General features: G+C 41.4%; 1 protein-coding gene across 2 annotated transcripts in view; it reads left to right on the top strand.

Annotated features, from left to right (window-relative positions):
* Window positions 1-26092, top strand: part of dtnbp1a (dystrobrevin binding protein 1a) — a 289385-nt gene that overhangs the window by 1169 nt on the left and 262124 nt on the right. For both annotated transcript variants that reach the window (XM_069913436.1, XM_069913437.1), the window contains exon 3: window positions 19976-20026. In XM_069913436.1, coding sequence (XP_069769537.1) covers window positions 19976-20026 — 51 coding nt within the window. The remainder of the gene's footprint in view (window positions 1-19975; window positions 20027-26092) is intronic.

Here is a 26092-nt window from a genome sequence, read left to right on the forward strand (position 1 = left end):
TTTGGTTCAACTCGATCATGCTAATGAATGAACTTAACTGAGCTAAACCCATTTGGCTTGCATCCCTCTAAATCATGGGTGTCAAACTCAAATTCACGGAGGGCCAAAATTAAAAACTTGGACTAAGTCGAGGGCCGAACTAAATATTTACTGAAAATTTTCAACAACATCTGCATGTTTTCTCTTCTTTCAATATATGTAATGTTAAACTTTTTCTTATTAAAATAAATGTTTAATAATAGTTTTGGATAAACTCTTTCCAGAAGCATTAACAAATGAGAAATAAAATATTCAATAAATAATATTTCTCTATAGAGGATTTGTCAAATGTTGCTAGTGTGCTGTCGAATAGTAAAATCTGAGGGCTATTGAGAATGTGGGAGAATAACATGATTCCTGAAACAATCAAATGGGTGACTGATTGTGGGCATGAACTCTAGCAGGGTTATTTGCCATGCCCTTTTTCCATTGGTACAGATATCCTTTGATTTACACACTTTTCAAGTTTTATGCCTAATGAGCTTGTATCCAGGTCCAGGACCATTTTTAACCAGGAATATATTTATCACTGTGACATGAAACTATTGGAAGATCGTTTTATCCTGAGATTAAAGTTCATAATCCTTACTCAGGCCTGTGTGCGGGAGGGCGGGGTTTGCGGGCGATCGGGTTGGACAATGACAGTGCGGGGGCATCGGCTCTCGCTGCAGGGCGGCATCTCGGCGGATCAGCGGCCCTGTCACCGTGAGTCGTGGGTCGGCCTGCGGCAGGGAGGGGGAGTGGGCAACGGTCCTGGCGAGGTCAGGCCCGAGGCCTCCGGTTCCGGGCGCTGGGAAGCGGCCTTGGCTTCCCCTGACACCGGCCAGGCCCCAAAATCAGAGTCCACGGTGAGACCCTGCAACGTAAACAGAGGAGGTGGGGGCGATTAGCGGGCTGACGCCAATGCATTCTGGGATTTGTTGTATTACTGTGCATGTGCTATACTGGCGCAGCGGCCAGCAGGCCACCTCTAATACATTTTTGAAATGATCTTGTGGGCCAAATATAATTATATCGCGGGCCAAATTTGGCCCGCGGGCCAGAGTTTGACATGTGTGCTCTAAATCTTTCCTATTTGTCTACCTGTGTACATCTAATGTAAACATTGTGATTGTACTCATTTCTACCACTTCCTCTCTCAGCATGTTCCATAAATCCATCATCCCCTCGAGGGAAAAACCTGCCTCTCGAGTCCTCTTTATTCTTTGCCCTCTCACCTTAAACCTATGCCCTCTTGTTTTAAACTCCCACCATAGAATTTAAAAAAAAAACTGACCTTCCACCTTATCAATGTTGCTCAAGCTTTTATAAACCTGAGTCAGGTCAGCCCTCGGCATCCTAAGCTCCAGGGAAATAGTCCCATCCTATTTAATCTCTTATAACTTGAACCCTCCAGTGCTGGCAACATTCTTGTGAATCTTTTCAGCATCCATTCTTGCTTAATCATTTCTCTCTAGTAGCGGGATGGCAGGCACTGCACACAGTACTCCAAGTGCAGACTCACCAACTTCTTGGAATCATGATGTCACTCATCCATAAGTCACTGACTTCCCTTCCCTTCAGCCACTGAGCCTTTGCTGGTCTGCTGCCATGATCACTGTTCTGTATAGTTATCTGCTCTGATTCTCCTTCTTCATGGGATGCTCTTCCCCTTTCTGGTGCCCTAGGCTAGTCCAGTGCTCTCTCCCAGAGTATGGAACCCTTCATTGCCACTACCGAGCATTGGCATCACCATCTTGGGTACAGACCCTGAGGTTGCAGGATTTTAATTCAAAACACTGTGAACTTCTTTAACAGGCCATTTGAAGCTTGTATGAAGCCACCAGCAGTTGAAGCAGGCTGTTGGACCCTGTGGAGCACCGCTATGTCTCCGCTCCCCACTCTCCCGGTACAGCTGCTCTGGCAATGCCGCCATTTATTTCAACAAGACTTCTGACAAGGTCCTGTATGGTAGGCTGGTCTGGGAGGTTGGATTGCTTGTGATCCAGGGTGAGCTGGCCAGTTGGATATAGCATTTAAAGATCAGATTTATTGTCAGACCACATACATGAGGGCGAGGTAGAATTACCACTTTTTTTTAGAGTGAAAACTATACTTAATACACACATGTAAATAAATAAATAAATAAATAAATAAATAGATGTGAACAAACTGAACTGTGCAAAACAGAGAGAGGAAAAAAAATAAAGTGCAAAAATAAGAGTCCTTAAATGAGTCTCTGATTGTGGAGGGGTAGGAGCTGTTCTTGAAACTGGTGGTATAAGTCTTGTGGTGTAGTGGCAGCTACACCTGCTCCTGAAAGAACACACAAAACCAGACGGGTTGAGCTCAGTGAGCAGACTACTTTATTGCAGCCTACTGGGCTGCACTTATACTCCCAGCCCTGGCTGAGAACCACGCTGGAGGGCGCTGACATCACCCGACCGTCATGTGGTCCCCCAGCGCAGGCTTCTGAGCCTCGTGCTGGAAGGAAAGGAAAACCCCCGATGGCGCCATTTTGACCGGCTGCCCCGCCGCGTGGCTGGTTCGCCTGCCTAGTGGTGAGGTGCCACAGTGGCACCTATACCTCTTTCCTAATTGTAGCAATGAGAACAGAGCATGTGCTAGATGAAGTGGATCCTTGATAATTGCTGCTTCACTCTGATGGCAGGGTTCCCTGTAAATGTTTTTGATTGTGAGGAGAGTTAAGCCTCTGATGTCCTGGGCTGTGTCCACTATCTTTTGCAGAGATTTATGTTCAGGGTTATTGGTGTCTACATACCAGACTGTAATGCAGCCAGTCAGCACACTTTCCACCACACATTTATTGAAATTTGACAGGGTTTCCGATGTTATACCAAACCTCTTGCTATAATTTGATCGTAAGAGTCAGAGAGGTAACAGTTTGGAAGATGCAGGGACTGGTGCTTGTTCATCTATATCAATAATTTGGATGACCATGTAATTAGCAGTACATTTGTAGGTGACACCAAAATTTGTGGTATAGTGGACAACTAAAAAGGTTTTCTGAGATTACAAGAGGGTTGAGATGAACTGAGGAAGTGGGCCAAGGAATGGGCAGCTAGAACTTGGACAAATGTGAGCAGTTCCACTTTGCACTGGGGAGGATTAACACAGTGAATGGTAATACCTCAGATAGTGTGTAGAACAAACAGGCTTAGGATTATAGATGCAGTATAACTCCAATTATCTGAAATCGGATTCTTCAAAATCCTCATTTATCTAAAAAAAAATTTCAGAGCGATACTGACTGGAGACATCGGGCTCCCGGCACAGGCAGCAGCGACCCTCGGGCTCCCGACACAGGCAGCAGCGACCCTCGGGCTCCCGGCACAGGCAGCAGCGACCCTCGGGCTCCCGGCACAGGCAGCAGCGACCCTCGGGCTCCCGGCACAGGCAGCAGCGACCCTCGGGCTCCCGGCACAGGCAGCAGCGACCCTCGGGCTCCCGGCACAGGCAGCAGCGACCCTCGGGCTCCCGGCACAGGCAGCAGCGACCCTCGGGCTCCCGGCACAGGCAGCAGCGACCCTCGGGCTCCCGGCACAGGCAGCAGCGACCCTCGGGCTCCCGGCACAGGCAGCAGCGACCCTCGGGCTCCCGGCACAGGCAGCAGCGACCCTCGGGCTCCCGGCACAGGCAGCAGCGACCCTCGGGCTCCCGGCACAGGCAGCAGCGACCCTCGGGCTCCCGGCACAGGCAGCAGCGACCCTCGGGCTCCCGGCGCAGGCAGCAGCGACCCTCGGGCTCCCGGCACAGGCAGCAGCGACCCTCGGGCTCCCGGCGCAGGCAGCAGCGACCCTCGGGCTCCCGGCGCAGGCAGCAGCGACCCTCGGGCTCCCGGCGCAGGCAGCAGCGACCCTCGGGCTCCCGGCGCAGGCAGCAGCGACCCTCGGGCTCCCGGCGCAGGCAGCAGCGACCCTCGGGCTCCCGGCGCAGGCAGCAGCGACCCTCGGGCTCCCGGCGCAGGCAGCAGCGACCCTCGGGCTCCCGGCGCAGGCAGCAGCGACCCTCGGGCTCCCGGCGCAGGCAGCAGCGACCCTCGGGCTCCCGGCGCAGGCAGCAGCGACCCTCGGGCTCCCGGCGCAGGCAGCAGCGACCCTCGGGCTCCCGGCGCAGGCAGCAGCGACCCTCGGGCTCCCGGCGCAGGCAGCAGCGACCCTCGGGCTCCCGGCGCAGGCAGCAGCGACCCTCGGGCTCCCGGCGCAGGCAGCAGCGACCCTCGGGCTCCCGGCGCAGGCAGCAGCGACCCTCGGGCTCCCGGCGCAGGCAGCAGCGACCCTCGGGCTCCCGGCGCAGGCAGCAGCGACCCTCGGGCTCCCGGCGCAGGCAGCAGCGACCCTCGGGCTCCCGGCGCAGGCAGCAGCGACCCTCGGGCTCCCGGCGCAGGCAGCAGCGACCCTCGGGCTCCCGGCGCAGGCAGCAGCGACCCTCGGGCTCCCGGCGCAGGCAGCAGCGACCCTCGGGCTCCCGGCGCAGGCAGCAGCGACCCTCGGGCTCCCGGCGCAGGCAGCAGCGACCCTCGGGCTCCCGGCGCAGGCAGCAGCGACCCTCGGGCTCCCGGCACAGGCAGCAGCGACCCTCGGGCTCCCGGCACAGGCAGCAGCGACCCTCGGGCTCCTAGCATGAGTGGGGCTTCATTGGGGAGGTGTTGATGATATGTGTGGCCAGCATTTTTTTTGGTGAGAATTAAACATTATTTTAAAGCTTAAAAAGCCTTCCCTTGTTGTTTGTTGTATTTTATACACTATTACAAGTGATTTGCTGGTGCTACTGGGCTGTTTTAAAAATAATGACCAGTTCTCCGGAAAAAAAAACGTCTATCCGAAATAGGCCCGGTCATAGGGAAATCTGAAAAATCAAATGCATAATTTAAAGTGGAGGGAAAGATTTTAAAGGGGTATGAGGGACACCTTTTTCACTTAGAAAGTGGTGGGGGTATAGAATGAGATGCCAGAGGAAGTGGTAGAGCTGGGATCAATTGTAATGTTTAAAAAAAAACATTCAGGTGAATGGATAAAGTTTGAGAGGAATAAGGATGGATATGCAGGCAAACAGGACTAATTCAGGTAGACAACTTGGTTGGCATGGATAAGTTGAGCCGAAGAGTCTATTTCTGTACTTTAAAACTCTACGACTCCATCCACCAAGCCAATTGGCGAACTCGCCCTGAATCACATGACCGAACCTTCCTGACTAGTGACACGGGACTATGTGAAAGATCTTGGTCGGGTCCACATAGGTAATGGTTACTCCTCTGCTTTCATCAATCTTCTTGTCAACTCTTCAAATAAAAATTTGTAAGGCACAATTTTCCATGTACTAGCCATATGTACTATCCTTGTCTATCTGTCTCTCAGAATCTCCTTTTTAACTGTCCCACCACTGATATTGGGTTCTTGACGTCCTTGTAATGCCTAATATTGCCTTGTAAAGGCACAACATTACCCACTCTCCTGTATTCTTGTACCTCAACTGTGGCTAATTAAGTTATGAATTTTTTAAAATTCATGGTCAGAATTAATTTGTACCTAAGTGAAATTCTGGACCCACTACAATTTGCCTACAGTGACAGTTGTTCCTTAGATGCAATCTCACTGGCTCTCCACTCAGCCCTGGATCACCTAGACAACACCAACACGTACATTAGGCAGATTTTCATCAACTAAGCTCTACACCTCCCTCTGCAACTTGATCTTTGACTTCCTCATCGGAAGACCACAGTCAGTATGAATTGGAAATAATGTCCCCTCCTCACTGACAATCAACAGAGGTGCACCTCAAGGATGCATGCTTAGCCCACTGCTCTACTTGCTCTACACCCATGACTCCGTGATTAGGCACAATCAACTGCCATCTACAAATTTGCTGATTACACAACGGTTGTTGGCCGAATCATAAACTGCAATGAAGAAATGTACAGGAGTGAGATCAGCTAGTTGAATGGTGTCACAACAACCTTGCACTCAACATGTGGACTTCAGGAGGAGGAAATCAGGAGAACTCATTGAGAGGTCAGCAGTGGAAATGGTTAAGAACTTAAAATATGTGTGTGTCAACATCTCTGAAGATCTACCTGGGGTCTCCATATCGAAACAATCATTAAGAAGGCTCATCAGTAGTTATAATTCTTGAGGAGATTTGGTATGTCACCAAAGACTCTTTCAAATTTCTACAGGTGTACCCTGGAGTCATGGGCATCAGTCTTCACTCCATTGAGGACATGTAAAAGAGGCGGTTTCAAGAAAGCAGCCTCTATCCTCAAGAACCCTCCACCCAGTCCAAGCCCTCTTCTCACTGCTACCATCAGGAAGGGGCCTGAAAACAGCCACCTATGAGTACAAAAACAGCTTCTCCCTCTCTGCCATTGGATTTCTGAATGAACAATAAACTGTGGACACTATCTTACTTTTCTCTTAAATTTACCTCAATTAACCTTCAACTCCTCTACATTTTGAAGGGTGGGAAGATACCAAAGTGCGAGGAGGAAACCCACGCAGAAACTGGGAGAACGTACAAACTCCTATCAGACAGTGCCTGATTTGAACCCTGGTCACTGGCGCTGTAATTGCATTGCACTAACCCCCTATGCTTAAGTGTGTTGCCCAATTATGCACTAATTTATTTGTTTTAATTTCCAAAAAATATAATTATTGCAGTTTTGCACCTGTAATGTTGCTACAAAACAATGAATTAAATGACACATGTTCATGACAATAATTTTTTTTTAAAGTATTTTTATTGATTTTAATGAAGCACTTATGCAAACAAAAAGGGTACAATTCAATAAGATAGTATGGACAGTTACATAAACTAAATAAGATATTTTGTATATCACTAACATGCATAAATTGTAAATCATATCCATAATTCATATTCTAAATAGTACATTGGAAAAAACTAATAATATTTTTAAAAAAGAAAGAAAAATAGTAAAAGAGAAAAACTCAAACCCCTTACCTAACTATGTTGCCAGATGCTATATATGACTAGTATTAAAAGAAAAAAACAAAAGTTAATAAAAAAGGAAAGTGGAAAAGATACAAGTTAAACAATTTAATTACATTGGAGTAAAATGATAAAGTAAGATGGTCATAAATGACCCCCATAATTTCTGGAATCTTGTATCTGAATTATTAATTGAATAATTAATCTTTTCCATGTTCAAAGAGGACATGATGTCATACAACCACTGATCATGAATAGACAGCATCCTTCCATTTAAGTAAAATTGTACGCCTCACCAAAAGAGATGCAAAGGAACTGGCGCGACTCTGAACCAAAGATAAAGAAGAATCATTCCCTCCTGTTGTACTGAAGAGGGCCACCAAAGGGTTTGGAGTTAAATCTATATTGGAAAAACTTTGATTAAAGTATGGAAAACCTCACACCAGTATTTTTCTAGACTAGGACTAGTCCCGAACACATGAATATGAGGTGTTTTTTTTAAGCTTAATGCCTTCTTGTTATGTTTAAATCAGACTTTGTTAGTTAAAATCAAAAATGCTTGGGAACAGGATTTAAATTTGACTATAGCTCTTCGTTATATGGTTGACATTGTCTATTACAATTCAAAGTGGTACATAGAGCACATTTGTCTAAGGCAGTGGTTCTCAACCTTTTTTCTTTCTACTTACACGCCACTTTAAGTAATTCCTATGCCATTGGTGCTCTGTGATTAGTAATGTCAGTATGTTTCAGGATCTTCCTGTTCTGAAGTTTTATATTAACTTCTTATGTAAGCATTGGAATGTTTACTGTATAAAATAAACTGATCTTCCATAGTTTGCAAAATAAAAGATGTAATAACTTCTAAATATTTTATTAAATATTTTAATATATAAATTATACAAATGCTTGAAAGAGCATACTTGAGGCCCTTTGAAGCAATGACTTGATACAGAGATCAGTCTAAATGATGGCAATTATTTGGTTTATTCAAATGTATGCATTGTGGGTAGAAGAATAGAAGGACTCTGCTTTATATTGACTGGAAATATATGGATTGGTAACAAAAATTCTGAATTTTATTTTGCACTAGTTTAAATGTTGAACTCCAAGCAGTTTACCTCAAAGCTGCCTCTTTTGCTTTCCTTCTTACCATAGCACGTCACCAAGTTAACATTTCTGCAGGACCTAGATGTTCCAACCTTTGTTTCCCATCTCTTGCTCCACTTACCTTTCTAAATTACTTTTAAAAACTCCATCCCAATTCCCTCAATCTTGTCTCAAAGAACCTTTTTCCATTCTTCTTGTTGTTTAACTCATACTGTTAATTGCTCTCAATTTAAAACCCATTATTATTAGTGTCCGTGCAATTTCAGGAAGTACGTTCTTAAACACTCTCCTTTTCCTCCTTAAAGACACACCTTTAAACATCATTGTTTGTATCTGCCATCTCTTGAGTCTCCAAAGTTATCAAGATCTGTTTGGAGAATTACTTCAAGGATCAAGAACATAGGTAAAGTGAGGGTGATTGAGGTTCTTGAAATTATGAAGTAGCTTGTGTGTTGTAAATTTGAATAAGATATTTAGCAGATGTCGATTAGACTAAAAGATATGGCCATGTTAAAGAAGCAAATGAACCATATTGGATGTTGGGCAATACTACATTGGTTGTTGTCATTCTCAGTCAGGCAATGGCAAGTATAATTGTTCACAAATAGGATTGGATTCTGATTCTGAGAGAGACCATTTTGGACTTCTTTCAAATTTTGGTCCTTGTCTAAATTTTGACTTCATTTTTCTGTTTAAAATAAAAGGAGAACATGCTGGAGATTGTCAGCAGGTCTGGTCAATATATGTCAGCATCATATAGACCGATTTTGTTATTAAATGCTGATTATAAACTATTAGGTAAAGTGTTAGCAAATAAATTGATAAAATATTTACCGAAGTTGATACATATGGACCAAACTGGATTTGTTAAAAATAGGAAATCTGCAGCTAATGTGGCAAATTTTATCAGTTTAATACATTTAGTTAAAAGTGTTGCAGTGGCTTTAGAAGCAGAAAAAGCATTTGATAGATTATAATGGGATTATTTTAAGTTTTAGAAAAAATTGGGTTAGGGTCAATATTTATTGATTGGGTTAAAATATTATATGAACCCTACTGTGAAAGTAGTGACTAATGGTCAAATCTCAACATCTTTTCAATTGACGAGATCAAGTAGACAAAGTTGTTCACTATTGCTGGCTTTATTTGTTTTAGCAACTGAACCCTTTGCTGAATAGACAGGATTCAAAGAAGAAAGGTATTAAAGTGAATGAGGAAGAACATAAAATAAGTTTGTTTGCGGATGATGTTTTGATTTACTTAACAGATCCATTAAATTGGTTGCGACAACTTAAATTTAGATTAAAAGAATATGGAGAAATATCTGGTTATAAAATTAATTGGGGAGTAAAAAAATGAAATTATGTCTTTAGTAGAGGGGGATTATGTAAAATGTAAGAAATTAGTTGATTTTAAATGGCCATATGTGGGAATAAAATATTTAGGTATTCAAGTGAAGCGGAATTTTTAAAAAAAATTAAATTATTCTCCATTATTAAAAAGAATAAAAGATTTGGAAGGATGGAATATGTTACCTATTACCTTAATAGGTAGAGTAAATTGTGTTAAGATTAATGTTTTTCCTAGATTACAATATCTTTTTCAATTAATTCCTATAGCAATTCCTCAAAGATTCTAAGGAATTAAATGCATGTGTTAGGAATTTTTTATAGAAAGGAAAGATGGCAAGAATTTCTTTGGATAAATTAATGTGGAATTATGATTTAGGAGGTTCGCAGCTCCTAAAGTTTATGAGTTATAAAGCAGCCCAGTTGCATTTTGTTAATGTAATGTATGATTTAAATAAAATTTCAGCTTGCGTGTACATAAAATTTAGTAAAATAGGGGACCCAAACCCACAAGATTTTATTTATAAATTGAATCCAAGGTTGTTGACAATGAATAGAGAAACTCTCATATTTAATATTTAATTGAGCTTTGGAATAAGGTTGATAAAGAAATTGGGGGAGGAGGTATATTGACTGGAAAGGCACAATTATTCCAGAATAGATTGATTCCATTCTCCATGGGAAATAAATTTTTTAAAGATTTGACAGTGTCAGGGGATTAAGATAAAATATATTTTTGAAGCGGGGAAATGGGGAAAGTCGGGTGATTCGTAGGATGTAGGATCCTGAACCTCTATGGAAAACAGAAAAAAATATTTAAATGAAGTAAAACAAAGTAAAAACAGGAAGGAACATTGTAAGAATAATATACTTTTTAAGATGTATCCAAATAAGAGAAAAACCATTGAAGGACTGCTTAGAAGTATCTCCAAGGAATTTGAAGGGAGGCCTTCTTTGCAGAAGGAGCCTGGACCTGGAGTTCTGACGAGGTCCTGATGGAAGGCCTGAGACGGAGAGAACGCTCATAGGTACAGGTACACCCCTCCTGAAGACTGGAGAAAATGGTGCTGGACAAGAAAGAAGGGAGTTACTGCGCATGAGGAAATATTAGTTTTGAAAGAAGACCAAACAAAATGGAGCTTCTCGCAAGGAATAGAAAAAGAGATGAAACCTGAAGGTGATAATGATGAAGATATAATACAAGGAGAAGAAGAAGAGACAAAAGAAGATATACCAGTATCTCAAGAACAAGGACAAGTATGGGGTTATGCAAAAAGCTACAGGGGAGAGTAAATTTTAAGAGACTTCACTTGAGGGGGTTGTAAAAAAATGCTGCAATATATAATGGAAATGAATGAAGAAATATTATATCTGAATACAAAGTTTATCAAGCTGATAGATGAAATGGACAAGATGCAAGATGGTAAAATAAATCATAAGGTTAAAAATGTGGAAGCAAAGGTTGAAAATGTACAGGAGTGGGGAAACTGGAGAATGAAGTTATAGTAGGGACTGTTGAAAGGAAGAAATGTTTGTAAAAAAAAAAAAAAAAATTGACAATATAGAAAATTACAGAGGAAGAAATAATATCAAAATTGTTGGAATGTAAGTGCGAGAAGAAAAACAAGATATGATTCAATACCTACAAAGATGGATACCTTAAGTTCCATGGGTGAACAAATTTGAAAGGGCACATAGAGCCTTTAGGCCATGACCACAACCCAATGAAAAGCCTCATTTTATAGTGGTTTATTGTTTAAAATATCAGGATAAAGAAAAAAAATATTACCCTTGGCGTCTGAGAGAGCAAGAACAAGAAAGAACCCACTTGGATACCATAGATCAAAGATTTTCTTCTGTCCAGATATTAGTACACAATTGCTGACTAGAAGAAGGGAGTTCATACTGGTTAAGAAAACCCTTTGGGGGAAAAAAGTTACAAGTTTGTACTTTGTTACCCAGCTATGTTGAAGATCTTAGAATCTGATGGCAATAAGAATTTTTTTTTTTTTTTTTACAGATTGTAAACAAGCGGCAGAATTTGTGGAGACATTACCTATTAACAACCGAGGGAATGAGATGTGTTTATTTTATTGATTGTTGTAATTTGATTGTTAAGGTTGATGGAACATTAAACAAGCAATTACCTGTGCGAAGTTTGATGATTATTATTCGAGCAAGGGAGTTAGTGAGTTAATATGAGATCCCATCCGTGCATGCACAGCCATTCCTTTACAGTCTGGAGAGGCGAAGCCACTGAACTTAAATGAGCTAAACTAGATGAACCATCTATAACTGTAACGGAACATTATTTATTACATAACAAACATCTTTATCTGTAAACAAGAAAAAAGGGAGGCTGAGGTGGGCACATTGACTTACCAACTCCCATTGCTCGAATAATAATCATATAACTTCGCACAGGTAAGTGCTCATTTAATGTTCCATTATTCTTTGCAATGAATGTTGGTTCGCCAACGTGAGAGTTTGTAGCTCAGTGGCTTATCTTCTTCGGGTCATCCGACAGGCCATAATCAGTTCAATGGGTCCCCTGTCTACAGCCTTTGTCAATCTGTGTTTAGGATGAAAGCCGTGAAACTTTGCCCCTCTGAATTTAAAGGCTTATTGTAAAACCTATTAAAGGTTCTTTCATTACTCTATCCCGCCTGGTGGAGGATATCTCATATAGGAATCTCGGCCCTATTGGCTGCCGAGGTTGCCACCGCCCTAGTTGAATGGGACCCAAACTGAGAAATATCCACTTCAGCCACTCTCATGACCTCCCTCAGCCATCTGGCCAACGTTTAGGGGGTAGCCCGGTGATACATATTTCTCATTTAGTCTAATATGTTTTGTACATACAAAGTACCTTTTTAAACAATCCAACACACATAACCGTTCGTCTTCTCCATATGCACGCAATGAGAATTTTGTCCCAATTCTTCCTTGCCTGTTATGTTTCAAAATGTCTAACTTGAATGCTTACACAGTCCTCCTCCCAACACATATAGTCCATATGAATACAAGACAAAGTTTGAACCCTCTGAGCTGATGTCAAGGCCACTAGCATTATCAGCTTATGGGACAGGCAACGTAAATCCAAACTGCAAGTTGGTGACAATAGCCTTAAATAGTTCAAAACAATCTTTACGTCCCAAATTTCTTTAGATCTGAGTACTGGAGGATGCTATCTTTTGATCAGGGTTGGTTCATCATCTCATGTTCAGAATCCTGGAGTGTCAAGAAAGCAGCCAGTGCACTCTTTGCTGTATTCACTGCACTGTAGCTGGCCCCATGTTCATAAAACATATCGGTTAGAAAACTCATTATGCCTCCTATAGAGGCTGACTATTCATTCAGTCCAATTTGGGCACAGTACTTTTTCTATTTCCCCACGTAGGAGGCATACTGTTTTGTGTAGACTTTCTTCAAGAAGCCTGCAGGATGACCAGAGTTCTAGACTGCAGAGTGTTTATGTCGGTCCTTGCTCTCCGATCCTGCAACCTAACAGACTTAAGTGAGACAATGGATGAGATATCTTTGACACCGCTTGGATTAGCAAACCTTTGTTTTTTGTGAATACCAACGGACTTCCCACCATAAGCCTAAGGAGTACAGGGAAACAACAATGGGAAGGCCAATTTGGCACTACCAGCAATCCCGTGGCACCATCTTCCTGTATCTTATTCAGACACTGTCACCAAGGCGAACGGAGTGAATGCATAAAAGTTATATTTTGACCAATCTAGGGTAAAGGCGTTAATAGTCTCAGCTTGGGGATCCAGCAGCCAGGACACAAACCTTGGAACCTGGGCATTAAGTGTGGATGCAAACAAATCTATCTCCGGCATGCCAAAGGTGCTGCTAGCAGTTTAAAATATTTCTTAACCAGTGTCCACTCAGTACTATCATTGAATTTTCTGGACATTAAGTCTGCCTAGGTGTTTATCCAACCTGACAGTAAGGCGGCAGTAACCCAGATGTTTCTTTGAATGCACCAGTGCCAAGACTCTCTGTTCATCCATCCGTAAATTTGTGGCTACCCAACCTTCGCCACTAGCGTCTGACCTGATCTCCAAGACCATCTTTCTGAGCTCGATCCTCGCATAAGCCGGCAAGCTAATGTCGATCCACCATGCCAGGTTGGATCTGGTCTCACTTATTAGCCTCACGGACTTGTCAAAATGTCTCTTGGTTGCCTTAAGAGTTGATATTTTGATCCTTTCCAGGAACCTATAATTTTGCAGACCATATTGTACCACCGGGAAAGCCGCCACCAGTTTCCCAATCAACTTGGCCAACTCTCTTATGGAAAGACGAGACTCTGTCATGAGCCTTCTGCAGGCTGTCCTAATCTCTGCCGCTTTATCTTTTGGCAGGGTAATTTTCATGGCTTCTGTATCAGTAATGAAGCTGAGGAATTTTAACCTCATAGTAGGCACCAGGACTGATTTCTCAGGATGTATAAGAAACTCCACATGGCTTAATACTCTCGAGGTGGCTGCTACTGCCCTTTTTGTTTCCTCGAACGGTCTGCCCACGATAAGGGTATTGTCTAGATAACCCATTACCATGTGCCTCTCTTTCCTGAGCCGTGCAAACGCTGGCTTCAGTAATTTGGTAAATGCCCTGGGCACCAGGCACCGTACTCAGGCCATTTAGCAAGGCCTTATACTGTCATAGATCTCCCTTCCAGTGCATTCAACTGTAATTGCATAGCATTCACTTCCTCAACCCGCCTTGTCTGTGGGCTGGTGCATTCTGGGCCCACCTCTGCGAAGCACTTTGAGCGGGAAAATTCTGCTGCCACTGTCTCCATGGAGGGTGTTACCCTAAAAAAAGACCTGCTGGCTGTTGCCACTTGGAGCGGGAAGCCACCTCGGATAACCCGCTTAAATTTCCCAGCATATCTGTGATAAGGGTGAAACATAGCAGGTTTTCTTGCCTGTGCTCTCAGACCTCTGACCATGCCAGCAGCTGTCTAATTCAAATCTTTCACCTGTTTGCTGAGATCATTACCAAATAGAAATTTCGTTACAGGGTTAGATGGTCTGCACAAATGAGTGTATCTTTCATTAGGTCAATCTTAATCAGCTCCTTCCTGAAGACATTCAGTTCATAGTTTGCATGAGATAACAACCCCAGAGTGTCTTGTTGGGTCTCTGATAAATCGTGTGAGAACGTTTGTGCGAATGCAGTGATACCTTTAACCAGTGACCCCTGTAGACTTTGCAATTTCACATCTTTTGCCCTTGTGGGAACATTTAAGTTGTCCCATATAGTGGGTTTTACCTTAGGCACCTCCAACAGATGGCAATTAGCAGTGGAGGCGTACTTCTTGATGGATTCTTCAAAGCTAAGTCAGTGCAGCCAGCCTTGGGCCCCACCTTCAATGAAGGTAGGCCACTGCCACCTGATTCCACCCCCAACAGAGATAGATCGGCCTTGCTGCTCCTCAGCTGGCCCGCTGGATTTTTGGCACTAATGAAGCGCTACGAGGGCTCTTCTTGGAGCCCTTCCTCCTCGGACTCGCTGCCCTGCTTCTGTCCTAGCCCCTCACCGGACCTGGGAACCTCCCGCCGATTGTCCCGGACCTTTACTGGCACACCTCTGCCTTCGGAGGGATACATTGGGGTCTCTCCTCATCAGGACCCGGGAACCTCCCACCGGTAGTCCAGGAATTTTTACCGTTCACCTCCTATTCTGGGGGGGGGTTTGACTCCATTTTTGTGGATCGTTCTCCTGCGATCTCCCTCAGGGTTCTGCTCCTGCAGGCCTTACTTTTTAAGTGCTTTTTTAGGGTCACTCTACTGTGATCTCCCTCGTGCTGCTCCTCCCAAGTCAACGGATGTAATGGTTGCACATGCACGGATAGGATCTCATATTGGCAAACCAACGTACATTGCAAAGAATAATACTTTGTTAAAAGATATGCCCCGGGAGGTCAAAGATGTCTAAATCTGGTAGCCTCTGATCATGTGCCTTTTTTATGGCAGAAGCAGCATCCCGAACAACTGTGGGGGCTAGTGCTGTGTATTTTTAAACAGCGTCAGTAGGGGGGAAATTCTTACTTATTACTAATTATATATTAATAGTCTGGTTAAATTCATTATTTTCTTTTCCTTTTATATTTCGAATTCAAGAGAAGTTGAGGGCAACTCGGAAGTAAAGATTTTAATTATTGAAGGAGATTTGTACTTTGGGCAGATACAAAGGAATTGTATATTGATATACATTAATAAATGGAAGAGGTCATTTATTTATATTAAATTTAATTAATTGATAAGGAATACTAGGAGATGAAAAGAGATTAATATGAGACTACTTTGTAAAATGGCTGCCTGTATTCATTAAGTTAAATATTAATTTAGAGACTTTTTTTATTATGATCCTCTTTAAGAAATATATATACATTATGATATCGTGCTGTGAAAAATACTTATGGGGTAATCCTCATTTTATTTTTTTTCTTTTGTTATATCTATTCTAGCCTTTTTATTTCCCACTTTCTTTTTTGGGGACTTTTAGGGGGGTGGGGAAATATCAAACACAACATAATATATATATATGATTAATGTTTGTATTTACAACTCTGTAGTTGACTGCATTGTGCATGAAAAATTAAAATAAAATAATTAAAAAAAAGCAGGGAAATGTATTTCTTTTAATAGAATGAAGGAGAAGTTCAAGATACCTGAAAATACTTGATTTTGTTATTATCAGGTTTATGCAATTTCTATGTGAAAATTTTGGCCTAGAGCTGTTATTACCAGTAGAGACGGAATTAGAATTATTGTTAAGTAATGGAAACATAAAGAAATTTATTTCAAAGATGTATATCTTAATTCAAAAGAGCTTGAAAAATAGGGCTTCATAAATCTAGACACAGATGGGAAGTAGATTTGAATAAACAAGTAGATGAACGAGACTGGATTGGGATATGTAGAGAAAATATGAAAAGTACAGTAAATGTGAGATATAGAATGGTACAATATAATTTTATTCATCAGTTATATTTAACACCATATAAGTTTTTAAAAAATATATAATTTAGATGTTGACAGGAAATTAGTACATTTTTGCATTCTACTTGGCAGTGTCCTAAAGCTAAACCTTTTTGGTTAGAAATAGGCAATTTATTGCAACAAATAATGGGATTAAGTTCCCACAGGATCCAATGTTATTTTTATAGAGTGATATTAAGGGTGTTGAACCTAAGTTGAAATTTAATATGTACCAAAGGAAGTTTGTTCAAATTGTCTTAGCATTAGCACAGATGTATTGCCATAACTTAGAAGTCTGATATAGTTTTGGGATGGAAAGATGGCATGCTGAAGTTCAGAGTTACTTGTAATTTAAGAGATAAATACTATATATTTTGGAAGATATGAAGCCCATATTTACAAAATATGGATATAAATATTTAAATTCTGACATTCCCTTTCTCCTTAAGGTCTCAATATGCAACAAGAACCTTTAAAGTAATAGGCACCTCTGTTAATGGTCTCTTCTCCCTTTTTCTTTTTCCTCTTTTGTAAGGGGATAGAGGGAGAGGGAGCGGTATAGGGTTTTCTCATCTTTTTATAAGCCACATGTATTTGTATTGATTTATTTTATTTTTAATTGTGTATTTTTGTGGTTCTAAATTCATAAATAAAATTTATTACAAATTTGAATAAAATATGCAAACAATTCTTAATTATAATCATTTTATACATTTCTATAATCCAGAAAAAAAATATAATTGACACATTGTTTCTTCATTCCACAGTTTGCATAACAAAATGCACAAGTCTTAGAAAATCTGTTGTTATTAACCAGTGATATCAACCACTGGTTGTGAACAATAGTAGCTAATTATAGAAAATAGTTTCTCAAAATTCCTAAAAGATGGGCAAGTAATAAGTGGTGGAAAGAGGGAATTCTTGAAATTGGACCCATACAGCAGAGGTAAAACTATCAATATCAGAACAGGATGCTCAAATTGTCAGCGTTGGAGCAATGGAGAGTTTGGATACAGTTATGGAAGAGTAGAATATTTTTGATTGGATGAGACATTCAAAGCATGGTTTTGGTCATATTTGGCAGATATATTATGAGTTTTATAAAGCCATGGAACATCACAGCACTGAAACGTCCTGCGGCCCATCTAGATCATGCCAAAATATTTTTCTGCCTAGTCCCATTGATCTGGACTATTGCCTTCTATACCGATCCCCTCCATGTACCTATCCAAATTTCTCTTAAATATTGAAATCTAATCCGTATTCACAACTTCTGCTGATAGCTCGTTCCACACCCTCTGAGTGAAGAAGTTCACCCTAATGTTTCCCATTGACCATTTCACCCTTAACCCATGTTGTCTAGTCCTTGTCTACCCAACCTCAGTAGAAAAACCTGCTTGCATTTACCTTATTTAAACCCCTGTAATTTTGAATGTCTCAATCAAATTTTTCCTCATTCTTCAACATTCCCGGGAATAAAGTCCTAACTTTTTCAGTCTTTCCAAATAACTCAGCTTCTCAAGTCTTGTCAATATCCTTGTGTTTTCTCTGCATTCTTCCAATGTTATTGATATCTTTCCTGTAGGTAAGTGGCCAAAACTGCATATAGTACTCCAAATTTGGCCTCAGTACTTTGATTTATGAAGGATGTGCAAAAAGCCCCCATGTGACCCTACCTACCTGTAATGCCACTTTCAAGGAATTATCCAGTGCAATTGATAAACGGGTAAAAATATTTAGGGCTACAATTTGATAACACTCAAGGATACTGAAGTTGAAAAATTAGGATACTGAAGATGAAAAATTATCAAGATATGGGCATCTTCAACATTCCCTTCAAAGCTAGCCATGATCAAAGGGCAGCTTGTAGAAGAAAAATAGGAAGCTAATAATAAATTTTTGGGATGCATTGATTCAGCCATATCGTCTTAACATATGGAAGGGTAGGCTTCCTTGCCTTAATAAAGTCCTTCTTCAGAGATCTAAGAAAGATGGTGGAATGGCTCTACCTAACTTTAGATTCTACTATTGGGCAGTCAATATACGAAGTCTTATGTATTCGACCTTCTTTCATAATCATTCTGACCGCCCATTATGGATATCAATGGAGCTGAATTCCCCACAAAATGTTTCTAATTCAGCACTTCTGGGCTTTTCACTTTCATTCTCAACTAAATTAATAGATAACCCAATTATTAAATATTCTATGAGAATTTGGACAAAATTCCATCGTATTCAATCACTTTTTTTCAACTCTCTTTACATAATGATATTTTTCAGAGATGGTATTTGATGCTTTAAGTATCTGTTCATTGATGGATATTTTGCATAATTTGAACAGATTACTGCTAAATTTAACTTGTCCAAATCGCAATTCTTTAGCAATTTGCAAGTCCACATTTTCTTGAATCATGTTTCTAATTTCCCAAGAAAGTCTAAATCAAATTTTGTAGATGAATTTTTTTTAGTTTAATGCCTTTTTGTAAAGGTTTAATATGTATTATTTATGAGAAATTGTTATGTTTAAATCAGACTTCGTTAGTTAAAATCAAAAATCCTTGAACAGGATTTAAATGTGACTATATTGGATGTAGATTGGGACACAATTCTTAAGTTGGTAATAGCTCTTTGTTATGTGCTTGACATTATCTATTACAATTCAAAGTGGTACATGGAGCGCATTTATCTAAGGCTAAATTGTCTCACTTTTATTCTGATATGACTCCCTGGTGTGACAGGTGTAAGTGCGGAGAAGCATCATTAATTCGTATGTTCTGGACTTGTCCTAGTCTAGAAAAATACTGGAGAGAGGTTTTCCATACTTTATGAAAATTTTTCAATATAGATTTAACTCAGAATCCTTTGGTGGCCCTCTTCAGTACACCAGGAGGGAATGATTCTTCTTTATCTTTGGTTCAGATACACGCCATTTCTTTTGCTTCTCTTTTGGTAAGGCGTGCGATTTTACTTAAATGGAAGGATGCTGCCCCGCCTACTCGTGATCAACGGTTGTGTGATGTCAAGTTCTGTTCGAATATGGAAATATTCATTATTCAATTAATAATTCAGATATAAAATTTCAGAAATTATGGGGGTCATTTATGACTCACTATCTTACTTTATCATTTTACTCCAATGTAATTAAATTGTCTGACTTGTATCTTTTCCGTGTTCCTTTTTTTAACCTTTTTTCTTTTAATACTAGTCATATATAGCATCTGGCAACACGGTTAGGTAAGGGGTTTGAGTTTTTTTCCTGTACTATTTTCTTTCCTTTTCTTTTACATTATTAGAGGTTTTTCTAAAAAAGGTGTATATACTATTTAGAATGTGAATTGTGGATACGATTTACAATTTGTTAGTGATATATGGAATATCCATACTATCTTATTGAAGTGTACCCTTTTTGTTTGTATAAGTGCTTTATTAAAATCAATAAAAAATTAAAATGATTTTTCTTTGTTTAACTGTATAATGTCTGGGTTATTTTCTGTACACTGTCTTAACATATCTGTTTTGCTTTCATAGGAATATAAATGATTTGCCAAGGTTTTCTGCAGGTGCTGAGTTACTAAGCAGGTAAGGACATTTTTGAATGTTTGATTAGAATTTACAATGGAAGAGACATGCTCATGGAACCATGCAACATTTTTAAAGGAAAATTTTACTCATCTGGTCAAGATGACAAATACAAAAGACAATTTCATTCTGTTTGTCAATAAAAATGCTTACCGTCCCAACAGAGATCCTATGTGTTTGAAAACATATGAAGAAGTTGCGATTTCTTTCTTTTTCAGTCTTTTTAATAACATTTCATAATTTACACAGCATAACGAGAATAGAAATAACACAATTAAAATGGTATGTCCAAGTCTACATAGTATAAGTATCATAAATTCCAAAGAGTGAAAATGTGACATATTAGAAATAATTCTTCTAACAAAGAAAACAGAGATAAAAAATAATTATAATATTATATATTAAGATCTACCAAAAAAAATGCAACTGAGCAGTCTATCCTGAGTATCTGTTGAATAGTTTAAAGCATAGCTCCACAGATAACAAAAACGGCAAGAATTATATCTGGAAAGGAAGAACTAACTCATAGAATAACACCAGTTATATTCCATGAAAGTAATCAATAAATGGTTTACATGTTTCTTTAAATTTGGTAGTTGTATCTAAAGTATGACTGATTATTTGAGATTTAAGAAAAACATAAGAAAGCCATTGAAGTAATATAGGAGAATCAAGAGTCTTTCCATTTAAGTAATATGGCTCTTCTAGCTAATAGTGTAAAAAAAGCTGTAACTTGATAATACAGAAGTAGATAAACAAACTAAATCTGTAATTCCAAAAAGAGCAGTTAAGGGGTTAGGTTGTAATTGAATAACCAATATCATTGATAGAGTTTTAAAAATATATTTCCAAAATTTTTCTAACATGGGACATGACTAAAGCATATGAGTCAATGAAGCCACATCAGTGTTGCATCCATCACAAGTAGAGCTCGTATTAGGGAAGATGTGAGGTAATTTATCTTTAGACATGTAAGCTCTATGAACTACTTTAAACTGTATTAAACATATAGGATTTTGAAGGGTATGGATAGGATAGATGTAGGAAGGTTTTTTGAGCTGGCCGGGGAAACTAAAACGAGAGGACATAGTCTCAAGATTCGGGGGATTAGATTTAGGACAGAGATGAGGAAAAATAGTTTTTCCCAGAGAGTAGTGAATGTTTGGAATTCTCTAACCAGGGAAGTGGTTGAGGCTGCCTCATTAAACATATTTAAAATTCGGTTAGATACATTTTTACATGATAGAGGAATTAGGGGATATGGGGAGAAGGCAGGTAGGTGGAGTTAAGTCATAAATTAAATCAGCCATGATCGTATTGAATGGTGGAGCAGGCTCGATGGGCCATTTTTGGCCTACTCCTGTTCCTACTTTCTATGTTCCTATGTAAAGAATGATCTGCACAAATTAACTTTTATAGTAATTCTTCCCAATATTTCAGGAGATGATGTTAGTTGAAGTTCCAGTCCTCATGTTTGTCGAAGCTTATCCATCGGAACTGATCTCAAATTTCTTTCTTCTTTGGCTTGGCTTCGCGGACGAAGATTTATGGAGGGGGTAAAATTTAATATAAGAGTATAAACAGTACCAATTAAACCTTTTTTAAAGGGGTTTAACAGTAACAAATTGTCAAGTAAATCTGGTTGTTGTAATGTTAGATAATTAGACATTACCTTATTCAGGAAATTTCTAAACTGTAAATATCTAAAAAAAATACATGTATGGTAAATTATATTTAGTAAAGAGTTGTTCAAAAGATATCAAACCACTATCAGTGAATAAATCTACAAAAGAGATAATTCCTTTAATCTTCCAAATATGGAAGGTTCAGTAAAGAGGAGATGGTGTTTAAAAATAATATTAAGATGTATAGTATTAGCCAAGGCAAATTTTTTTAGACCAAAGAATCTTTGAAATCGAAACCAAAGACTAATGAATATTTAATAATTGGATGGAAATATACTTACTGATCTTGGTCTAAAAGATAATGCTGGTCCTAAAAAAGCTCAGGAATAATTCTGGATAGATTTATTAACTGACCAATAGTAAAATCTCATATTCATTCTTGGGCTTCTGTAAGTGAAGCTTATTCAATATTATCCCCTTAACCATTCCAAATATAAGACAAAATCTTAGAATCAATATTATCAAAATAAAATTTCAGAATAAAAATTGGAACAACACAAAACAGAAGGCGTCTGTAAAATAGCTACCACCCAGCCTTTTTTTTGGTGTTTCCTTTTGATGATGTCATAAGCACTGAATGTCCAGCTTGCCTCTTATGAGAGCCTGAACCTCTGAATGACGGTTCAAGAACTAAGTGACATGATCCGCCCTCTGTGGTGAGGTTGTGTTACCTGCACTGGTTGCTCAGTGTCCAAGTATGCTGGCTTGAGACAGTCCACAGAAACAGTCTTGTGTCTGCCACCCACATTGATGATAAAAGTGGAGCCGTCATACCGTACCACCTTGAGTGGCCGTTGCAGTGGCATCCTGTGTGCATCCCTGCGCAGGAAGACATAAAGGCAATCCTTGAGTTCAGGCAGAATGTATGAAGTCGTAGACCCATGCTGGCTGGCTGGGACAGGTGCCATTGTACCCATCTTCTCCCTTAAGCATGTGAGTTTTTTTTCTTTCTTTGGCTTGGCTTCACGGACGAAGATTTATGGAGGGGTTAAAAAGTCCACGTCAGCTGCAGGCTCGTTTGTGGCTGACAAGTCCGATGCGGGACAGGCAGACACGGTTGCAGCGGTTGCAGGGGAAAATTGGTTGGTTGGGGTTGGGTGTTGGGTTTTTCCTCCTTTGTGAGTACTGAAGTGGGAAATTCCTGCTGCCCATGTGCTGCTGGAATGAAATCTCCTGAGACTGTTAGGGGGGCTCCATACACCAATTCTGTGGAGGATGTACCTAGATCTTCCTTTGGTACGGTGTGGATATCTAAAAGTACCCAAGGCAGTTCATCTATCCAACCCGGTCCCTTATGACGAACCATGAAAGCCATTTTCATATGGTGGTGAAAACATTCCACTAAACCATTGGCCTGGGGATGATAGGCTGTCGACTAATGTAGTTGTGTGCCCAACAACTGTGAGTTTCTGGATCATAACCCAAATATAAACTGAGCTCCTCTGTCAGAAGAGATATGCATGGGTAGTCCAAAACGTGCTATCCAATTGGAGATGAGGCTTCTCACACAAACTAAGGCGGAGGTGCCTGCCACAAGCCTTATTGTCATCCTGATCAAAGGGTGAGCCAAACTGTGAATGGTATCAAACATCCGATGTTGCCACGCAACAGGTACTATGGGCCTTGGTTAGCTGGTGGTTACAGCACAAAGTAGGGAGGGGTTTGCTGGACCAAAAAGTATGTCCTCCAATTTCAGTCCTGATATGGCAGTGTGATACGCGGCCATCTCTTCATCTTCCTTCTGAGCTGCTGCCAAAGCTGTGTAGTCTATACCGGGAGCAGGTGAATGGAGGGAAGTGATGGTGATTGTTCTTCCTGGCGATATGTTTTATCGTAGTTATAAACTGAAATATAGGAGATTGCTGTTGTTGTGCTGACCATGGATCTCACATTTTGGCGAAAGCAAAAGTCAAAGGCTTGTGATCGGTGTAGACGGTAAACCTTATGCCCTTTAACAAATAGCAAAAATGCCATATGGCCAAGTAGAAGGCAACAAGTTTCCTGTCAATAGCACTGTACTTTTGCTCCAGTGTTCTCAAATGATGACTAGAGAAAGCTAGGGGTTTTCAGATGCCGTTGATGAGCTGTTCCAGGACCCTGCTTACCACAGTGCTTGAGTCATCCACCGTCAGAACTATTGGTACGTCATCCCTCGGGTGCAAGAGCATAGTGACTCTCGCTAGCGCTCTCTTGGCAGTCTCGAATGCAGCTGCGGCCTCGTCATTCCATTTCAGTTCCTTGGGTTGTCTGGACAAGAGTTTGAAAAGTTGCTGCATAACTTTGGGTGCAGTTCTCATGAAATGATGGTAATAGTTAAACCACCGCCAGTGGGCTGATCTCGCCTCAAACCGTGCATCTTGGCGCCTCACAGTTCGGCGGGCAGCAACCTCCTTCGAAGAAGACCGCAGAGCCCGCCTCACTGACAAAAGACAAAGGAGGAAAAACCCAACACCCAACCCCAACCAACCAATTTTCCCCTGCAACCGCTGCAACCGTGTCTGCCTGTCCCGCATCGGACTTGTCAGCCACAAACGAGCCTGCAGCTGACGTGGACATTTACCCCAACCCTCTTTTCAATCTTCTTCAGCATGATGCTGAACCAAGCCATGAAAGACCCCAACAATGAAGACGCTGTTTACATCCGGTACCGCACGGATGGCAGTCTCTTCAATCTGAGGCGCCTGCAAGCTCACACCAAGACACAAGAGAAACTTGTCCGTGAACTACTCTTTGCAGACGATGCCGCTTTAGTTGCCCATTCAGAGCCAGCTCTTCAGCGCTTGACGTCCTGCTTTGCGGAAACTGCCAAAATGTTTGGCCTGGAAGTCAGCCTGAAGAAAACTGAGGTCCTCCATCAGCCAGCTCCCCACCATGACTACCAGCCCCCCCACATCTCCATCGGGCACACAAAACTCAAAACGGTCAGCCAGTTTACCTATCTCGGCTGCACCATTTCATCAGATGCAAGGATCGACAATGAGATAGACAACAGACTCGCCAAGGCAAATAGCGCCTTTGGAAGACTACACAAAAGAGTCTGGAAAAACAACCAACTGCAAAACCTCACAAAGATAAGCGTATACAGAGCCGTTGTCATACCCACACTCCTGTTCGGCTCCGAATCATGGGTCCTCTACCGGCACCACCTACGGCTCCTAGAACGCTTCCACCAGCGTTGTCTCCGCTGCATCCTCAACATCCATTGGAGCGCTTACATCCCTAACGTCGAAGTACTCGAGATGGCAGAGGTCGACAGCATCGAGTCCACGCTGCTGAAGATCCAGCTGCGCTGGATGGGTCACGTCTCCAGAATGGAGGACCATCGCCTTCCCAAGATCGTGTTATATGGCGAGCTCTCCACTGGCCACCGTGACAGAGGTGCACCAAAGAAAAGGTACAAGGACTGCCTAAAGAAATCTCTTGGTGCCTGCCACATTGACCACCGCCAGTGGGCTGATAACGCCTCAAACCGTGCATCTTGGCGCCTCACAGTTTGGCGGGCAGCAACCTCCTTTGAAAAAGACCGCAGAGCCCACCTCACTGACAAAAGGCAAAGGAGGAAAAACCCAACACCCAACCCCAACCAACCAATTTTCCCCTGCAACCGCTGCAACCGTGTCTGCCTGTCCCGCATCGGACTTGTCAGCCACAAACGAGCCTGCAGCTGACGTGGACTTTTTACCCCCTCCATAAATCTTCGTCCGCGAAGCCAAGCCAAAGAAAAGAAGGAAATCTTCGTCCGTGAAGCCAAGCCAAAGAGAGAAGAGTTAAACATGCCAACAAACTCCTGCAGGCCTTTAATGGTGGAGGGTCTTGGAAATTTGCAAATGGCCTTGACCTTGGAAGGTAGTGGAACAGCTCTGTTCTGGCTGATGCAGTGGCTGAGGAAATCGATTGATGTGAAGCCAAACTGGCATTTGGCCAGGTTGATCGCGAACCAGTGGTCATCTAGACTCTGACATAGTTGATGGAGATGGGCCTAGTGCTGCTGTGGTAAGGCTGGCGATAAGGATATCATCTAAATAAACGAATATGAAATCCAGGCCCGGGTAACTGTGTCCATTAGGTGTTGAAATGTCTGGGCTGTGTTTTTTAAACCAAAAGGCATAAGGAGGAATTCAAATAGCCCAAATGGGGTAACTAAGGCAGTCCTTAAGAATGTCGTCTGGGTGAACTAGGATCTGATGGTACCTGTGCACCAGGTTAATTTTGGAGAAAATCCTAGCGCCATGAAGGATCACAGAGAAATCCTTCCACCGATAGTTCCCACAAGGTCTCCACTTTCCAGGCGACTTGGATATCATATGCAACAGGGCTGTCGGAGCAGTGAACAATCCCCATTTCCTCCATGTCAGAATTCGCCTTTAGTCAACTGCAATTT

This window comes from Narcine bancroftii, chromosome 1, assembly GCF_036971445.1.
Source record: "Narcine bancroftii isolate sNarBan1 chromosome 1, sNarBan1.hap1, whole genome shotgun sequence".
In the NCBI taxonomy this organism is placed as follows: Eukaryota; Metazoa; Chordata; class Chondrichthyes; order Torpediniformes; family Narcinidae; genus Narcine; species Narcine bancroftii.